The sequence below is a fragment of the Belonocnema kinseyi genome, chromosome 5 (genome assembly GCF_010883055.1).
Source record: "Belonocnema kinseyi isolate 2016_QV_RU_SX_M_011 chromosome 5, B_treatae_v1, whole genome shotgun sequence".
Taxonomy (NCBI): Eukaryota; Metazoa; Arthropoda; class Insecta; order Hymenoptera; family Cynipidae; genus Belonocnema; species Belonocnema kinseyi.
The window spans coordinates 114,151,989-114,171,305 of record NC_046661.1 but is presented as its reverse complement, the minus strand read 5'-3'; the positions used below and the strand labels follow the sequence as shown (position 1 = coordinate 114,171,305).

At 29.7% G+C, this 19,317-nt stretch overlaps 1 protein-coding gene across 1 annotated transcript in view; it reads left to right on the top strand.

Moving 5' to 3' along the window:
- Nucleotides 1-4,291: 4,291 nt before the first annotated feature.
- LOC117173200 (venom allergen 5.02-like) overlaps nucleotides 4,292-19,317 on the top strand; it is a 39,508-nt gene continuing 24,482 nt past the window's right edge. Inside the window, exons 1-6 of the mRNA XM_033361627.1 lie at nucleotides 4,292-4,496; nucleotides 7,607-7,728; nucleotides 8,064-8,145; nucleotides 10,455-10,615; nucleotides 16,346-16,446; nucleotides 16,720-16,814. Coding sequence (XP_033217518.1) covers nucleotides 4,406-4,496; nucleotides 7,607-7,728; nucleotides 8,064-8,145; nucleotides 10,455-10,615; nucleotides 16,346-16,446; nucleotides 16,720-16,814 — 652 coding nt within the window. The 5' untranslated portion in view covers nucleotides 4,292-4,405. The remainder of the gene's footprint in view (nucleotides 4,497-7,606; nucleotides 7,729-8,063; nucleotides 8,146-10,454; nucleotides 10,616-16,345; nucleotides 16,447-16,719; nucleotides 16,815-19,317) is intronic.

Sequence of the window (19,317 nt, the reverse complement as noted above, 5' to 3'; positions counted from 1 at the left end):
AACGGTATAAACATTGAGAAGACTTGATCATGAATATGATAAAATATTACATTTTTTAAGGTATATCTCATAAACTTATGAAAAATAGATTATAAATTGAGTGTATACCAATAAACAATAATAAAATGGTAATCTTTTCTGAATTTTTAATACCTGTAAATCTAAGAAATATACATTTTTTATAAAATCACAAGTAACTTTTATGATACTTTAGTTGAAGCTGAGGTTTGATCTTAAAGCAAAGTTTTCATTTATTAAATAAAAATTCTGTTTTACCTTTGTTGTTGTCAAAAATGTATATTGTTTAGTTAAAAATCCGTGTATTTTTATGAAAATTCATCTTTTTTAGTAGCAATTAATTTTCTTAGTTGAAATCTTTTTTTAACTTAAAACGAAACTATATCAATTAAATATTCCATAATTTTGATTGCGTCTCTTTGATTAAACATTAATTTTTTTACTTATAATTTTAACTATTCAATTTCTGTCTGAAAAATCATCGTTTTTAGTTAAAAATCCATTCATTTCGATAAAAATTCGGAATTTTTGGTGGAATGTAACCTTCTTAATTGCAAAGTTATATTTTCTATTTTTAATTCAACTATTTCAGTTGAAGATTCACTATTTTATTAAAAAATTAATTATTTTAGTTGAAAATTCATCAGTTTGGTTTTCACTAAATTTTCTTACTGAAAACCTAACTATTCCATTTCTGATTGAAAATTGGTCATTTTTAGTTCAAAATTTAAAGGGGTGGTACAGGAACTTAAAAAAAAAATAGATTTTCCAAAAATAACGAATTCTTGTATTAAATATATGTCAAAATTCTGTGGAAGTGGTTATTTTGGTCGGAAAATTCAGAAATATGTCAAAAAATGCAAATGAATGCAAGTGTCTCGAGCGTATTTTCATAAATGCAAAAATTTAAACGCGTTTTTCTTGAAAGAACTTTTTTCGAACTGGTTGACATAAGTTTTACAAAAACTACTGGACCAATCGGGCTGAAATTTTTACAGCTATTCTGCACTTGTGTGCTTATCGTTCGACTCCCAGAATTGTTATTGAATACCATTTAACTCTTTTTAAAATAATTTATGGTAAAAAAATGGCAAAATGTTCTAATCCGTTATTATGTATTTATCTCGTATTTTAAATTCTGCAGTCCCGGCCATAACTAGAACTCTACTCTTCAATATTATTGCGAATTTTTTTAAATTTCGATGCTTAGCAATGGAGATATCATCTCAACCAGATTTTAAATGGGGAAACTTCAGGCAACCTTACCAGCCGTATTTACGATGGAATTAAAATAAAATAATTTTTTCTAATAGTATTTGATGTTAATATTTATGTGTAAAAAATTTGACCCAATAAAATAATTATCAAAATGAAAAAAAATCTTTTAAAAAAACATCAAAGTTCTTGTACTAACCCCTTCACTATTTGATTGACAATCTTTTCTTTTTTAGCTGAGATTTCAACTATTTTGCTGAAAATTGAACTATTTCTAATTTTAATGTTAATTTTTTTGTCTACTTGTCTAGAATTGATATTTTGTAAATATTAATTTAAGACCAATGGACAAAAAATTTACATCAAAATTATTAATACATTTACCTGGTCAAAAACCTTAATATTAGAAATAAATTCAATCATTTCGTTGAAAATTGGTCTTTTTGGTTCAGAACTCCATTTTCTCGTTAAAAATTCAAGAATTGTAGGTAAATATTCATCAATTTAGTTGCAAATTCATCTTTTCGGTCATAAATTAAAACTACTTTCTAAACGGAGAGAAATTTCAAGAGATTAATTCACGGAACTGCTCCTTGATCTTATTCTAGGTTTGGCGCAAGAACTAAGAGCTTGGTACCCTTGCTTTAAAATCAAGGGTTTCGAGATATTAGTTATTGCGCCAAAGCTAGAATAAGAACAAGAAGCAGTTTCGTGAATTAATCTCTTGAAATTTCTCTCCGTATAGATATTTAAATTCGTATGATAAAATTTTATCTGTTTGTTTGAAAAAATAAACTATTTTGTTAAAAATTCGTTTGAATTTTGGTTGAAAATTAATTTTTTTATTGAAAATTTAATTATTCCATCTTTGGTTGAAAAATTATTATTTTGGTTGAAAATCCAAATATTTTCAGTTGAGTGTTCATCAATTTAACTGAATATTCATCTTTTTTCTTTAAAATTCAGATTTATTTTAGTTAAAGAATTATTCCTTTTAAAAAATTTGAAACAGTTCATTCATTAATCTGTTTTTTCGCGCATAATTTAAAAAATCGACACATTTTTCAATTTAAATAGTAGAGAAAGAAGTGTTTTTTTATATATCCGCCTAATTATAACTAAAAAGAATCTCTTTAGCCTCTGAAAATGGTTACCAAACATTTTTAAGCTGAAACTTTCTACTTTTAAAAAATCTATAAAAATTGAAAATATTTCATCCCTATTAGTTTAGAATTTTTAATTTTTAATAAAGTATAAGTGTCTAAACTTTACAGGTTAGTTTAAATGTTGAAAATATAGTTTTTAATTTTAAACGAGCGTATCAAAAGCTTATTTTTTGTAGGAATGCCTACATGGATTCTATGTTATGTTTCTTGTACTGACAAAATTAAATTTTTTCAAATTGCTGGAGACCTCAGTTTTATTAATTAATTAATATTGATTTATCATTGTATGTAGATAACCTTACATTTCTCGTAAATCTTAAGTTTCCGTACTTTTTTTGATAAAAATTAAATAATGATGAATAATATTTATATGTGTGCTAGACCGGGTAGAAATTGCCTCTTTATGCCTAAACTAAATATTGGCTCTCACGAGGCCGCAGCCAGATTTCCTAGCTGGAAGAATCTAGGCTTTTCCTCTGCTGGCTTTCAACAGGTTATCGTCGTATGCTACTTGTCTTACATTATTTATATACTCACTTTTTAGCACTATATTTTTTAATTAAACTAGATTAAAAATTTCATTCATAAAGATATATTTAAAAAATAACTTCTATCAATTAATTATTTTCTTGAGGGGATCTTGTAAAGCCCTCGACTGGTAAAACGGGTAATACATCTGTGAATGCAAAAAAGTAAATTAATGTTCTTATGCTTAATTACACTTAAATTTAACAAAGAATAAATTTAAAAAATTACCGAGATGCAAACTTTGAAAAATTTCATTTTTTTTTTCTGAAAAAATTAAAAACACTTGGTGTCTTAAAAATTTGAAAAGAGTTTTTCTTACAGGTCGATTTAATTTAAAATCACGTAAGTACGTTTAAAATCGTATATAACAAATCGAGCTTCAAAAACCTTTTTTCCTCATTTCTAAAGTATCAGATGAATGCCGTCAAGCATGTATGATACCGCACTCAGCGTGGCATCGTAGCTATGGGGATTAGGCGCTCGACTTATAAGCCTTCGGTGCGTGCGTTCGATTCTGGGCGCTTGCGGATATTTTAGTAAACTGCGTTTGTCTTTAGTTATATTAGTAATAAGTCTTCTCTAGTCAAATTTAATAATAAGTTTAGTTTTAGAATAACGTGCGGAGTATAGTTAATAATCGAATGTCAAAGAAAAATGTATTTTACAATTGGATTCATATTTTCCTTCTTTGAATCCAAAATGTCTAGTAATATATTATGGCAATGTGCTAGTCAAACTTTAATACTATTGCAACCATAGAGACAAACTTCCGAATTTAAAGCATGATCAATTTTTTAATATTTTAATAATATTTTATTTGAATCAACAAAATAAAAAACAATAGCATGCTTTAGAATAATAGTGTGTGGGGGTCTATCTAGATTCTATAAAGACCCTATTAATAGGCACTCATTGGGTTTCCTACTGATGACCTCGCTAGCTGAGCGTGACGCTCTCGCTTGCGCCCTCGATAGATTGCCACTTTAGGGCCTCAATAGAAAATAGAAAATCCAGACAAGACCTCTTAAGAACCCAGCTATAATTTCTACCCGGGAGTTAACATTTCTAGTTAAATTATTTTGTATTCCACATTAAAGAAGAATGGTGAAATAACGAAAAGGGGTTTTTTCAAGAAGAACTAAAGAATTTTTTCTGATAAATGGCACCCCGTCGACCACCCCCTCCACTTCTGGATACACCCACCCGGTCTGGTGTAATCACCTTGACAATCTCTACAAGCCCGGCCTGACATAGTGAATATATATAAAATCATGGGAGTCCGAGTAGCCGACTATTAGTCCTCCAGATTCGCGGGCCGGACGGTACGCGCGCTGTCGATTATCCTCAATTTGAATCAAATCGACACTCGAGGTTCGAAAATCGCCGGTGCCGGTCCGTCTAGCTGCGTCAAAGTCAATCTAAAGCCTCTATTTACCATTTTTCCTTTTTCATCAATTTTACCTTTTTTTATTGTGAAAATGTCGAGTTTTGGTTTCTACATGGCTATCGCCTCTTTCAACATTTTTCTCGCACGAGATGTACTGGCCTGTCTGGGAAAAACAATGCTGCGTAAGTAATTTTCATAATTTTTATTATATTTAAAAAAATGTAATTTAAAAAAAATAGTTGAGGAGTAAGCGGCCAACAATCAAGTCCATTTCTTTTAGATAAACATTGTTAAATTCTATCGTAAAAACTGCGTAATTTCGCATTTCTTTATTTCTTTAATAACAATCTATTATAACCTATTGTGGTTTCATGATACTTATGGGATTTTCTTTCTGAATCGAACAAAATATATAAAAAATCAACCATGGATCAAATCCAATTTTAAATCGGGCTTCAAGCCGCAGACTATGTCAGCGATGAAAATGCTTGCTTTTGAGAGAAAATTATGTTATACCTATTTTTCCGATTCAAAAAAAAGAGTTTTCACGAAGTTACAAGTATTTAAATCTAGACATCTATTAAAAAACACACATTATTTCTTTAAATTTTTGTAGCTTTTGACCTTGTTTAGATATTCCAACTTTCTTCTAAAATTCTAGTGAGTTCAAAATTTACAGAATGGCAGACATTTGTTTAAAAATATAAAAATGCAATTTTTAAGGAAAACCCTTATATTAGATTTTATATGGGTTGAACAATTTTGTGGATAGAAGAATTTGTTTGTACGCCATAAATGTTTTATAAAAAGTTATCCTTGCTTTTTTGTGAGATCTTACATTGTTTACGAGAAGAATTCGATAATTAGATTTTGAAAAAAAATAATCTCCCGGGCTCAAGAATAGATTAGTCCACATTAAACTAATAGGATGCCTTTCTTATATAATTTAACAACAAAATTTTTGAAAAACATGAGTGTGAATTTTTGGTGAAAATCGACTTTTTATATTTTTAAACAAATCCCTGCCATTTTGGTAATTCTGAACTTTATTCAAAAAATTTCCACAAATTTGGAAAAGGCCAATAAAAGAGATCATAATCCGAAAATAAAGTTGGAGTATCCAAATTAGGTCAAAAACTATAGATGTTTATGAAAAATGGTGTTTTTTCTGAAATATAAGTTAAAATCATCACTCGTTACATGAAACCACTTAAAGTGTAGAAGTGTACACAAAAAAACTTTTAATTTACGTTTTAACACCTTTATAATTTTAAAAATCTGCTTGTACTTTATCCATTTTAATTGGATTTCACGTTAAAAACATTCATTTGGATATTTAGGCCTTATAGTTTTAAACCCTATGGCGTGGGACTTGATCTTTTGGACCTTCCCCTTTTAAACTTGAATTTTTTATCGTCCATTGGTAGTTTTAATGGGCGACCCTTAACATTTGAAACATATTTTAATCGGTTGTGGCCCTACGGACTCGTCCTCCAAAATCGTTAGTCAATGGTGTCGGACAAGGAGCGTTTGAGATACTCCATTCATTTTCCATACTAATTAAAAACTCACTATTGTGGAATCTCTGCGACTACTTTTCACACGTTTTATGTATCACCAACTTCTTCTAAGGCTAACAAAATCAGTTCGGTCGCTTCAGCTGCATTATTTTAATTGGAATGCAAAAAGAATGCAACACATTTCAAATGGTACATATTGGACACCATTATATTCACTAATAATTGCTGAGGTCCGCAGGGCTGCCACCTATTATATTGTATTAAACTAACTTACGGCTGGCTAAATCAAAGTAAAGGCATAGAATTAATTTATAGACCTAACAATTCTTGGGGACCTTCTTTTTGGGACTTATAATTTTGACCCTACAGTTTAAAGTGATTTTTTTTAAGTAGTGATAACACTAAGTGAATTCAAGATAAATTATTTACATGATAATGTGATTAATAATGGTACTTCTATACAGTTAAAATTCAAGACTAATTTTGCACAAATGAGCAAAAAAAAAAGTAGTCTATTACATTTTATAGACCCTCATTAATCAGCCGCCTCACCTATTCATCCATTCATCAAAGTCCATTTTAAAAAGTGTTAAACGCATGATCGGTTCATACACAATTTCGATCGTATGACTAAAAACGTCAATTTCTTTATGCACCGGAAATGAAGAGGGCTTGGTCAACACGTAACTTGTTTTTGGATAAGCATTCCTCATTTTCTCGTTTCAATAGTTTTCGTGGGAAAATTCGATCCCAGAAGAAAACATTTTGTGTTACGATTTTGGACCAATTTGAAAAAATAAATATTAATACAAATTCAAAATTCTAATTCTATATTTGAAAGGCCCAATTATTAACTTGAAAAAATTTTAATCTCTCATATTAACCTAAATTAAAAAATACTATGCCAAATGTTTAAAACGCTCTAGATGTTTACAATCACTATGCAATATTTTTTTAACGAAATTATTTTTTAGAAATGATTTTATCTGAATGTAATTTGTTAATTAAGACTTGAGCTCTAAATTTTCATTAGAGTGGAAAATCAGACAGACTTTCCAGTAAAATCAGCTTTTTGTACATACATCGAGTCAGAAGTATCATAAATAATAAACATAAATATTTATACAGCAAATTTATTTTTAACTGTTCTGTGGAAAATAGTGTTCTGTAGCTATAGTAATATTAGATTCAGTATGATTAATTTGGTAGGGAAAATCCACAGTGATTTAAATATTTTCAACTTAAAAGAATTTTTTTATTTCAAAACTACCTTTTAATTTAAAAAAATATTATTATCAAATTGAAAATTTGAACAATTTATAATTATGAAAATTTCAAATAATTTCAGTTTACAATTATTTAATTTCGAACGTGTAAAGTACCAAATATTAACCATTTCATGAATGATTGAATTTGAATGATTAAAATTATAGATTTAAAAAATGTAAATAATTATTTGTTGACTATCTCGGTAAGACCGAATATAAACGTTTCATCTCGGCTGGCGAAGTATGGAATTTTGGAAATCCCATCTAAATATTATTTAGAACACCATCGCCATCTAAAGTAGGGAACTGTTCTATTTGGTTCTGCCGAAATAGCACCTTTTTATTTGGACACGTCAAAACGTAATTTTATAATACAGAAAGAAATTTTGATAATAGGACTGATAATCCATTTACACAGATTTTCAAATCTGTCCTTGAGAAATTTCCCACAAGATTTTTCGAGTCAAATTTTAAAAATCCTCTCTTGTTTCCTTTCACCTGCAGGAGCTGGAGGATTAACGTGCCAAGACAAGCAGACCATTCTGGACGAGCACAATCGGCTACGACAGTTGGTGGCATTGGGACAAATTCATGGTCAGCCTGGGGCAGCCAACATGATGGAGATGGTAAGCTCTTCGATTTCCTTCCTTTTTGACTTTTTGACAGGCTGACTCACCGATCTGGTTCTGTAGAATAATTACAGCCTCTAAATTGGAATCCTTTCCTTGAAATTTATTCAAAAAAAAATTCTTTGATATGTATTTATAGACAATTAGGAGAGAGCAGAGAGTCGGTATCATTATAAAGGGAAATAGTCTAAGATATCTGACTTTAATTAATAATTTTTTTGTGTTTTAATTTATTTGACATTTACGATATTCTTGAAGACAGTCAGTCTGTATAAAGAAATAGACTAATTGATTTGCAACTCATTGGTTCTTTTCTTATATTCCAAATTCAGGTTTGGGACGACGAGCTGGCAACAACTGCACAGAAATGGTCTGATAGTTGTGCCACTTCCCACGATACTTCGAGGGATGTTCGTAAGTCTAGTATTTTTTTTATTTTATGTTTTTTTAGGAGGAATTTGTTTAAAAAAGTATTTGTTAGAGATTTTAAAAATGGTAGGGACGTAATCTCAAGGTGTCGACGTTGAATCTGCGTGATTTCAAGCCTTAGCGATATATTAGAAAAAGGATTTACCACATTATGAGCTTTGGAATTGAAACCTGCGGGAACAGGATTAGCCCGTGCAGAAATTTCCCTATCTTTCCCTATTTGAAGTTCGCTTCTGATGGGGCCCCTATCAGAATATATAGTCTAGAAAAAAATGATGCGTGCCCTGTCAGGTTCGAGTAAAGAATTCCATGCTTCGTATAGGTATGGCAAATCTATTTGTTTCTAATGGGGCCCCGAACAGAGAAGTCCTAAATTCTTATATTGCCTACAATATAATTTTGAGGCTTTTGAAGGTTTCAGTATGCAAAAATAATGTTTTTATGAGTATTTAAACTCGTTATTTTCGAAAATTTGATTTAGGGCACTTATGAATATTCTCTTCGGAGCCAGGTAGATATTTTTCAGTTAAAGTTAAAGAAAATTACATTTTAGGTTTAGGATTAAGTGCTCATAAAAAATTAAATATTCTGTCACTGTAAAAAGTTGTAAAGTAGTCTACAATGGGAAAAAACTAAATATTATACGAAGAAAAATTTCAGTCGATTAAATTTATTTACTTAAAAATGATATTATTGCTATTCATATTAACAGTCTGTATATTTTACATTTAAATAATGTCGTATAATGATAAATAGTTAATTAGAAAAAGAAAGTTCAAAATTTGGGGTTTAAGCTTTTTTAAGCTGCAGGTTATGAGGATTGTTTTTTCATCGAGTTTCAACTTGTCTGTTTAGCACAGTGGTTAAGACTCTTGACTGTTAGGCGATAGATTTAGGTATAGATATGTAGGTTCGATACCCCCTAGCGTTAGAAAATTTATTTGTGATATAATGTTTAAGAATGAAATATACGTATTCACTCTAAACAGGACCATTCATATTTAAAGTAAAAATACTACCAATTAATTAATATTTATTTTTTAAATACCTTTTTTGTCATATCGTTAAAGCATAGCAGTAGTGGGTGTTAAAATCACCCAAAATTTTAAAATAAAATTTCAATTTTTGAAAATATTAATACTATTCGGATCGTATACAGTCGTATGATGATGAACGGATAAAAGTACTGGCTGCCAGTAGCTTGACAGTACCCTGTAGGAGTCCCGCAAAGGCCCTTCTCTTAAATTGAATTGTAGGCGGGCTACCTCACTAGAACCCTACTAGAAAATCTAGTTGATCCTCCGTGTCCTTAGCGTTACGTTCTAGATAGGGTCCGACTAGTTTCCACGGCTAGAAACCGATTTGAGATAGGTAAAACTAGTCAGGGCCCCACTAGTGCCCTTTAGAAATCTCTGCACATGTAGGATTTTCAGATAAATATCTACAACAGTAGAACAGTTCTTTGGCAGAAAAAATTTCGCAGAATAGGATGTGTTCTCTTAGGGTTTTCTGGCATATGTTTCTCAGAATTATAATTTTCAGCACTATTTTATTTACATACGCATACAATTTTCAAAAGAAGGATTCGCAATATTAGAATTGTTGTGATTAAAATCTGCAGCAACATGATTTGCGGAAGTAGGTTCTTAGGATGAAAATATACAGAATTGGGATCTGTATAATACGAATTTTACTTTAGAATATTTTGCATAATAGAACATGTTCGTGTAGGGTTTTCATGTATAAGTTTCTCAATATTATAATTCGCAGCACTATTAACTTTAGGATTAAAATCTACAGCAATATATTTGCGCAACACTAGAATTTTGAGTATCAATCTCCGTAGTAATAAAATTTTCAGAAGAAGGATTATCAACTTAAGGATTGTTGGGAGTAAAATCTGAAGCAGTAGGGTTTGCTGGTGTGGGGTTTCCGGCATCATAGGATTTGCAGATTTGAAATTTTTATAACTGAAATCTGCACCAAGAGAATCTTCAGGAATACAATTTGACAAAGTAAGATTAATGAAATTAGGATTTTCAATATAGAATATCTGCAGCAATAGAATAATTTTGAGGTAATAGGATTTGTAGTATAAGGATCTGTATCATCGGGGTTTGTAGGATCGGTGTATGCAGGACTGACTTCATCATTATAAGAATCTGCAGCAATACTATGTGCAATGATATTTGCAGAATTCGGATTTTTAAGATTTAATATCAGCAGCAGTGTAATCGTTAAGATTTTTATATTCGGAATCAACATCACTATCAAGAACAAAGATGATTTTTCAGGCAGATTTGCAGTTGGACAAAACATTGCAAGAACGTGGACAAGTAGACCTCCAGGACCTTATGACTCTGAACCGAATTGGAGGCGGCGAATTACTAGCTGGTTTAACGAGGTGCAACATTATCAGACTGGTTTCAGTCGTTCGACGGGTCATTACACACAGGTACCTTATACCTTATACCTAATTTAACTATATTCTCTCTTCTTTCATCTTCAGTGGCCAACGCCCCCTAAATTCGATACTATCCTTCCAAATTCCCTGCAAAGTTTGCAATCATTAGCTTAATTTTAAAAAAAAATTAGTCAAAGTAAGCGACATGCACCAACAAAAAAAGGGTTTCGTAGCCTATTATTTCGTTAAAATCCCCCCTTGCCCCTTCGTTCATTTTCACCCACTTCTTCCACTCATATTATCTCGCCTTGAATCTTGTCTTGACTTGTATCGAATCTCGTCTTGAATCTTGTCTTGAAGCTTATCTTGAATATTTTATTAAGTCTAGTCTCGAATCTTGTCTCGATTCTTATAAAAAAAGTACAACGTACAGACAACAAATTATTCAGAATTGTAAATATTCTTTCAAATGTTATTATTTTTGTTTCAAATAACCTGCGTAAATATTTTTTAACTTAGAATTATATTGGCTTAAAAATACCAATTTTCGATGTAAAACAATAGTGCGACCTAAAACAATTAAAAAATAGGGAATCTTCTTTGAAATCAAATGATTTTATTAATAAAAATGTTACTTTCTGACAAAAACATGATTGCACAATTCAAAACTATTCAAGACTGTAAATTTTATTTTTTTAAACAAAAATCGTTCGATTCAAATATAATGATTTTTGTTTTAAAATTCCAATTTCAAGTGAAAAATACGCTAACATAACCTTAAGTTGTTGAAAAATGTAAATATTCTTTGAAATCCTGATTGTAGTATTTTAGCAATATAAATATTGAAAAATATCTGGATAAATGTGAAATATATTTTAATCTATTGTTTAAAAAAGCTTTTTAGTCAAGTTTTTTCTTGTCTTGAAATTGTTTTTGAAACTTAAATGATTTCAGCAAAAAATTTTAAAAATCGATTTTATAACAAAAATCTTCCAGCGATAAAAATGTTGTAGCCCACGTAAAACTCGCAGGAATTTTTCCTTGTACGAATATATATTTTTCATAAATATTGAACAAAAATAGTGTGTATTTCCATAATCCAAGAGTGACGAGAAGTTTTTTGTTAATAAACATTAAAATTTGGTGTGTTTTCTTGGAAATGGTGCAAGATAGCATAAATGAGTAAAAGAACTTTTCGTCAAACACTCTTAACTGCAAAATATTTTCTCAAAATTTTTTCGCATCTATTGTTTTTTGCAAGAAAAATGCGAGAAGTCCATTTTATGACAAAAAATCCTCGTAGCCACAAAAGTTATTTAACCCGCATAAACCTCACAAGGTATTTTCTTCATGCCAGTACAAATACAACAAAAAACTGGCAAAAAATATAAGTGACGATTTTTTGACAAAATCAACTTTCAGTATTTTCAGAAAAACCGCCGTCATTTTGTTACTTTTTAACACAAATTTTTTTTTGTGTGAAAAACAAAGCTAAAAATTTAAAACGCATAACACCGTAAAATTTTTTTTTCACAAATCGCAAAAACACGTATAACCGAATTTCCTTTAAAAAAACAACATGTTGCGTCCTTGAGAGATTGTGCAACTTCAAGTGTAGTACCTTCCTGATTTCAAATGGATTCGATCTAAAATAAAAAAAAAATAGTTGAATTCATCCTTTAAAAAACGGATTTTGAAGAAAATAGTGGGATCTTCAACCAGAAAGATGAATTTTCAACCAAGAAAATTAATTTTCTGAAAAAGACGGATTCTTAACAAATAGTTACATTTTCAATCAAGGAGATGAATTTTAAACTAAAATTAAAAATCTTCAACCGAGCAAGTGAATTTTCAACAATGCAGTTTAACTTTTAACCAAGTAGATACAATTTTTAAAAATTCGTCCAAAAATATCCTTTTTAAACATATTTCTGAATCCTCGGCCAAAATAAGATTTTAATATTAAACCAAATATTTCCTCTTTATTCATAATGTGTCCCCTAAGGGTTTACATTAATATCTAACCGGAAAGAATTTTCAGTCAAGAAAACGAAATTGTAGACAAATTATAGTTTTCTTCGTTTTTAACCATTTTTAGACGTTTATATCATATTTTATGATCTTTTTACATTTTCTTTTCAAAATTAATTTTTCCATCTTTAAGCCTTTCAAAATGTTTAAAAAACTTCCAAATGTTATTTCGAAATCTTGAAAATCTACCATTCGTTTTAAGTTAACATTATTTTAACTTCTCCGTCTATTTTAAAACAATTCGGATTATTTTTTCACAATTTTTTTAATCTTTTGGAGTGTTTCGAAATCATTTTAAATATTCTAATGTTGTAATATAAAAAATCTTCTAGCCTTTTCGGAGAAATCTTGATTTCGAAATCTTTAAAAATCTCAATTTTAATAAATAAAATTTTTAAATATTACAAAATTGAGAGTTACTGTTTCAGAATCTTCTACATTCTTTTACAAAATATTGGACTATCATTTGAAATGTTTCTAAATCTTCTTAAGTAATTTCTTTAAATTTATTTCTTAAGCAAACAAATATTATATAAATCTCCAATGAAATCTTAAGAATAAGTGTCATTATCTTAAAGTCTACAATCACACATTTTGACAACAAAAAGCCCAACTAGTCCCCGATTAGTCCCCAACTAGTTACTTTGTCAAAATTAATAACCCGACTAGCCCCCGATTAGTGCCCGACTTGTAATAGGGCCAAATGGGGTTTTTTCCACACTAGTTACACTGCTTACAACGATAATTCGTGCTGAACACGAATCTGTATTCCAAAACTTCCCATCACGTCACGTTTTTGATAAAATAGTGATTGATACCCCGAAAAACGGGGTATTTAGCCATATTTGAAAAATTTTAGAGCTGAACCATGACGTGCTATAAACTTCGCTAAAATCAGAAATTAAATGCTGAAACAAGCATTTTCAAATGAATCGTATGCCAAATTAATAGCATGCGCCCTTAGAGCGGGGGTGTGTTTTTGCCTAGGGGTGGAGAAAGAAAATGAAAACAGAAAGTCTTTTAACATACTTTCACCAACGCCCAGGAATAATAAAACTTGCAGTGCGTTTAAAGGTTTTGAGGGTCGCTGATTATGGTGTGTTTTTGTTTAGGGGTGGATGAAGAAAATGAAAACTGCCATTATTCAAGCCAAACCGCATGAATTAAAAAAATCGTCCACCATATTGGATCCGCCATTTTGAATTTTTGTGATGTAACTGCATATTCGTAATCAGCGACTATTAAAAACCCCGAGTAACGACTTTCAAGCGAATACGATCAAATTTTGAAAAAATGGTCCACCCTATTAGATCCGCCATTTTGAATTTTTAAAGCCTAACTGTATATTCGTAATCAGCGACCCTTAAAACCTTTAAAAGCACTGCACATTTTATTATGCCTAGTCGTGGGTGTATGTTAAAATCCTTTCTATTTTCATTTTCTTGCTCCACCCATAAATAGAAACATACCACCCGCTCTGAGGGCGTTTGCGATTAATATGGCATACAGCTTACTTAAAAGGGTTTGTTTTAGCCTTTAATTGCTGATGTTAACGATGTTTGTAACACGTCATGGTTCAGCTCTAAAAAAATTCAAAAATGGCTAAAAACAACGTTTTTAGGGGTTGCAAACCCTATTTTCTCAAAAAATTCACGTGATTGGAAGTTTTTGAACTCAGATTCGTGTTCATCACGAAAAATTACTTCGGAAACATTAGGTGCTATCTTATTAGCAAAACTCATATTGTTCAGTGTTATTTATTTGTAAAAGCGTCAAAGTATCTTTATATTACTGTGATTAAATATTTTGTTGAAAGTTCGGTTTCTTGGTTTGAAGTTATTATTTTTTTAACTGATAATTTAAGTATTATATTTATTTTAAAAAATTGAAGCATCTGGTTGAAAATGATTAAATTTGGTTAAAAAAATATTCTTTTTGGTAGACAATATTAACCTTTCTAATTAAAGGTTCAATATTTTGTTTGAAATTTTTTCTCTCTTGACTAAAAAACTTGACTGAAAAATCTTTATCAGTTTAAAATTCAACTTACGTTCAACAAAAAATAAACATATTTTTTGGTTGAAATACCAAACACTATATTTTTAATTCAGAACTCTTATTTTTTGGTATACCAATTTAATGAGTTAGTTCAAAGTTAAACTCTTTTGTTAAAAATTAATTTTCTGGGTTGAAGATTCGTAACTTTAATAAAAAATTCGTTGCTGCAGTTAGAAAATCAGTTATTTTGTTGAAAATTCGTTTTTTGTTTACTGAAAATTTCACTATTCCAGTTGAAACATAAACTTTTACGTAAAAGTGAATTGCATTATAGGTATAAGGAGATAACAGAAGAATTTGTTTGAATTATTATTTAAATTCGTAGACTTAAAAGAGAAATTTAAGAAATGATTAATTCTGTTTTTAGCATTATTTAATTAATCGATGGTGCTAATATGTTTAAAAGTATCTTGTAATATAATGTTCCAAAGCTTTTCTAAATTAAACATTTCAATTTAATCCTTGGAAACTAAAAAAAAACATTATTTACAATAAACTTGCAAGATTTTGTACATATTCCGAATCGATTGTTTTGAAGAATGCAAAATATTTTAATGGACCGTAATATGAAAAAGTATTCCTGGAAAAAAGCCTGCAATCTTCGGGGAATGATTTTTCAGGATTTGAGTACATATCCTGCAATACAGAGCTACTAAACGTTATTTTTAAAATATGATCTTCTCACAGATAAAAAATTAAAATTCGGTAAAATTTACAAAACTAATGCGTTTGGGAATATTATTCAGATTTAAACAAAAGATTGACGTTAAATTTTTTTCAAAAAAATGTTATTTTATTGCTTAAGCATTTCTGTTCAGTCAAGAAATTTAGAATTAATATTTTTTAGCGCCCTAGGATTCAATTTATTTATTTTTATTCCTAAAGTACATTAAAAATAAATGTACAGATTGTAAGAGGATGATATAAATTAACCGCATGTAAAATATCCTGAAAATTGGAAATTAATGAATGAAAGAGTTTTAGAAACAATTGTAAACGAACATTATTTATTCGCAATCGGTTCTTGATGGACATTTAAAAATAATTCATTCCATTTTTTTAAAATGTTCGCAAAAAAACTACAAAGTATAATTGCAATTTAAAAATTATCAAGTTTCTTAAAAACCTGGTATATAAGTCTCATATTTTCAGCTGAATTTCTCGAGGAATTATCTGCTTAATTATAATTAAAAAGAATCTCTTTGGCCTCTGAATATTATTGTCGAACATTTTTGAGCTGAAACTTTCTGAGTATTAGAAGTCTGTAAAAATTAAGAATATTTCGTCGCTGATATCATAAAATCTTCAATTTTTAACCGAGTAAAATGTATAAGTTTTCTAGGTTAATTTAGATATTGAGAATGTCGTTTTTAATCTTAATCGATTTTATAAACAAATATTTTTCGTAGCTAAGTCAACGTCACAAATTAATAAATATTGCTTTTAAATTTGACTTCTTATATGGTTAAGATGTCATTTTTTTTTTAATATTCTAGTTTAAAAAATGTATTTTGACTAACTTTCGCTAATTCGATTCTGTGTTATGCTTCTTGTACAGAAAAAATTTAATTTTTAATTTCAAATTTAGCTAAAAACAGTAGCTTAAGATAGTTTCGAGATATTAATAGAAAATGACGCCATGAACTCTTTAATGATTGGATTAAAAGAATTTTGTTTTTATTTTATTTTCAGCTTGTCTGGAGTGACACTTTCCTTATTGGTTGTGGGTATTCTTTTTACTACGACCCGGCTCGAGGTTACACCAAAAATTATGTCTGCAATTATGGGCCAAGGTGAGTAATAAATTTCTGAAAATCAATGTGCCATATAGAAATTAGATTGAATTTCATGTGCATTAAATTTCTGATTATTCATTTGTATGAGAATAAGCTCTTTCTCTGTTTGATTTTCCGGTTTTTCACACCAGAACAATATATTATCAGTTGCGAATTTATCAAAGAATATTGGTACATTTCACGTATCGAAATGTTAAAATTCAGTTAACTCTTAATAAATTACAGTCACAAATAGCCATTAAAATTAATTTATTTTTGATATTTCTATAGTGGAAACGTTCTAGGGTATCAACCTTATCAATCTGGACAACCTGCTTGTTATAACTACGGAATGTCTTATTCCAACAGATATTCCGGCCTCTGCTGTAAGTTTATTTTCAATTTATTTACTATTTAATTAATATGAATATTTAACCAGCATACAAATTAGGAAAAATTCAACACTCTAATGAAAATTATTAGGGGAAGCTTTTAAAATTAAATCCAATATAGGAGCAGCTTTACTTTAAAAAAACAACAACAAACAGAAAATTATGCAAAAACTCTCATAAACGAAATTCTAATTGGGTGAAAATCAGAAAGTTAGAATTCTTTAATTTTTAATTCAATAGAACAAAAGTATTTTAGATCAGCAGTAAACATTTTTTTCTATTCATATTAATTACAATAAATATAAAAATAATCATTTCTGACAGGAAGAAGTGCGCATTTTTTATAATGATTATAATTTTTCATATTCAATTAAAATCTTTTAATGTTAACAATTCACAATATATTTTAAGTTAATAAACAATTAGATGCGTTTCTTAAAACTGTTAAAATATGAAGATAATAATTTTGTTAGTAATATTATGCTTATAAATTTAATTAGCTAAATAATTACTATGATGCATTTTCTTTCGAGCCTTTGGTTTTTGTATACAATTGATCTTTGTTGAATAAACACAATGTTTTTAACATCATAATTTCGATAATATTGTATGTTTGGAAATAATTGTCATATTGCAAAACATGACAATAAAAGTGAAATATTGCTTTAAAATCTTTAAGTATTTTTATATTTATAAAAAGAATCTATCGATTATTTTCTGTTTTACCAATAACTTCACTTGTTGGAATAACTTTTGTGTGCTTTTATGTTAATCGATAACAACGTAATGCAAGAGATGTTTTATTAATTTAAAGAATGTTTGCAATTTAACTTAAGTTATCAATCAAGTGTTTTGTACCAAATTTCTACATTTTCACCAGAAAAAGATCAATTATCAACTCAAAATGTAAATGCATAATTGATATTTCAAGCGAAACAGATTTTAATTTTAAATCAGAAACAGTTGAATTTTGTTTTCGACCAAATAACAGTATTTTAATCAAAAAACGATTATTTTTTATCGAAAGAGATTAATGTTCTATTAAATATTTAAATGTTTTAACTCAAAAATATAAATTTTTAACAAAAAAGTTAATAATAGATTTAATCCTTTCACGATGATTCATTTTGATAACAAGAGATATTTCGGGTTTCCCTCGTGTAAAAAATTACGAATTTTGCCGACGTTTGTGAACATTGCAGTTCATTTGTTCATTTCTTCAGGGCTGACCTGAAACTAAGGTATAATGTCTGTTATTATTATGTATACTCTCTACGATGCCTGTGATTTTTAACCCGGGAAGACGGAAAGCCAAATTGGATTGGTATTATATCCATTATCCCTATTGATGTTATTAGGGTGTTTTAAGATTTCAATTCCTTCTCTAAATTTTTTTCAAAAGATATTGTGTGTTTTTGCACTGACTGTTTTCTTGTCAAATAAAATGTTATGTCCTGTTTCGATATGATGACCCAATCGGAATAAAGACGTTATAATATTACCTGCAGACAAAGGCAACACAACAGTAATAATGAATAAAGAAGACTCTATAACAACAAAACCATGAACCTTCTAACTGACGATACATACACAAAACTTAAAAAGGACCGTACAAAAACAAAATACGCAGTAAAACAAAAACCCTTCATCAAAGACTTTAAACTTGACAGCGAAACAATATATAAATTAATACTTACTAATCCCATCTCTCTAAAACTTTACGGGCTTCCAAAAATCAACAAAGATAACATTCCACTCAAACCGATCGTCAGCGCAATGAACTCACTAACTTACAATCTAGCACACTTCCTCGCTACAAAACTAAATCCTTTTACAGTAAACTCTATCACTCACGCTCAAAACTCATTTGACTCTACCAAAAAGATACAACAGATTCACATTTAACCCCAAGACATCATAGAGAGTTTCAACAGAGTATCTCTTTTTTCGAAAGTATCAATCTCTGATACAATTGGTCCCAGTGGGCACACAAGTCCTAAACCTGTCCTATATACGTCTTTCGGCGAACGCCTTAAGGACGTCCTAAGGACCTTTTAAAGACATGAAAACATCCAAAGGATGTCTTCAAGACATAAAATCATATGACATAGAGGTACATTCTAAGGACGTCTTTAGGACGTCCCGGTACCCACTGGGATATTATTAAATCTTTCACAAACTTCCCTTCCGAGCTCATACCTTTGAGAGAACACCGTCTCAATAATACTTACAGTACAAGTCCGACAACTTACCGTCCGATAAGTGTACACTCGCCATAAAACGTCGCCACGCGTACGGCACGCACACTAATTGTGGTTCTCCCACTACGTGTGCTATTTTGCTTATGATTTGCGCCCATGATTTACGTATGCATGCACCTAATTTCATGCTACTAGAGGGGGCGGCCGATAAGTTCGCAATTCCTGAAATTTTCCACCCCTACAGCCCCCAAGTGGGAAAGTTATTGGCCTTGTACTGTACTTCTTTTTCAATAACC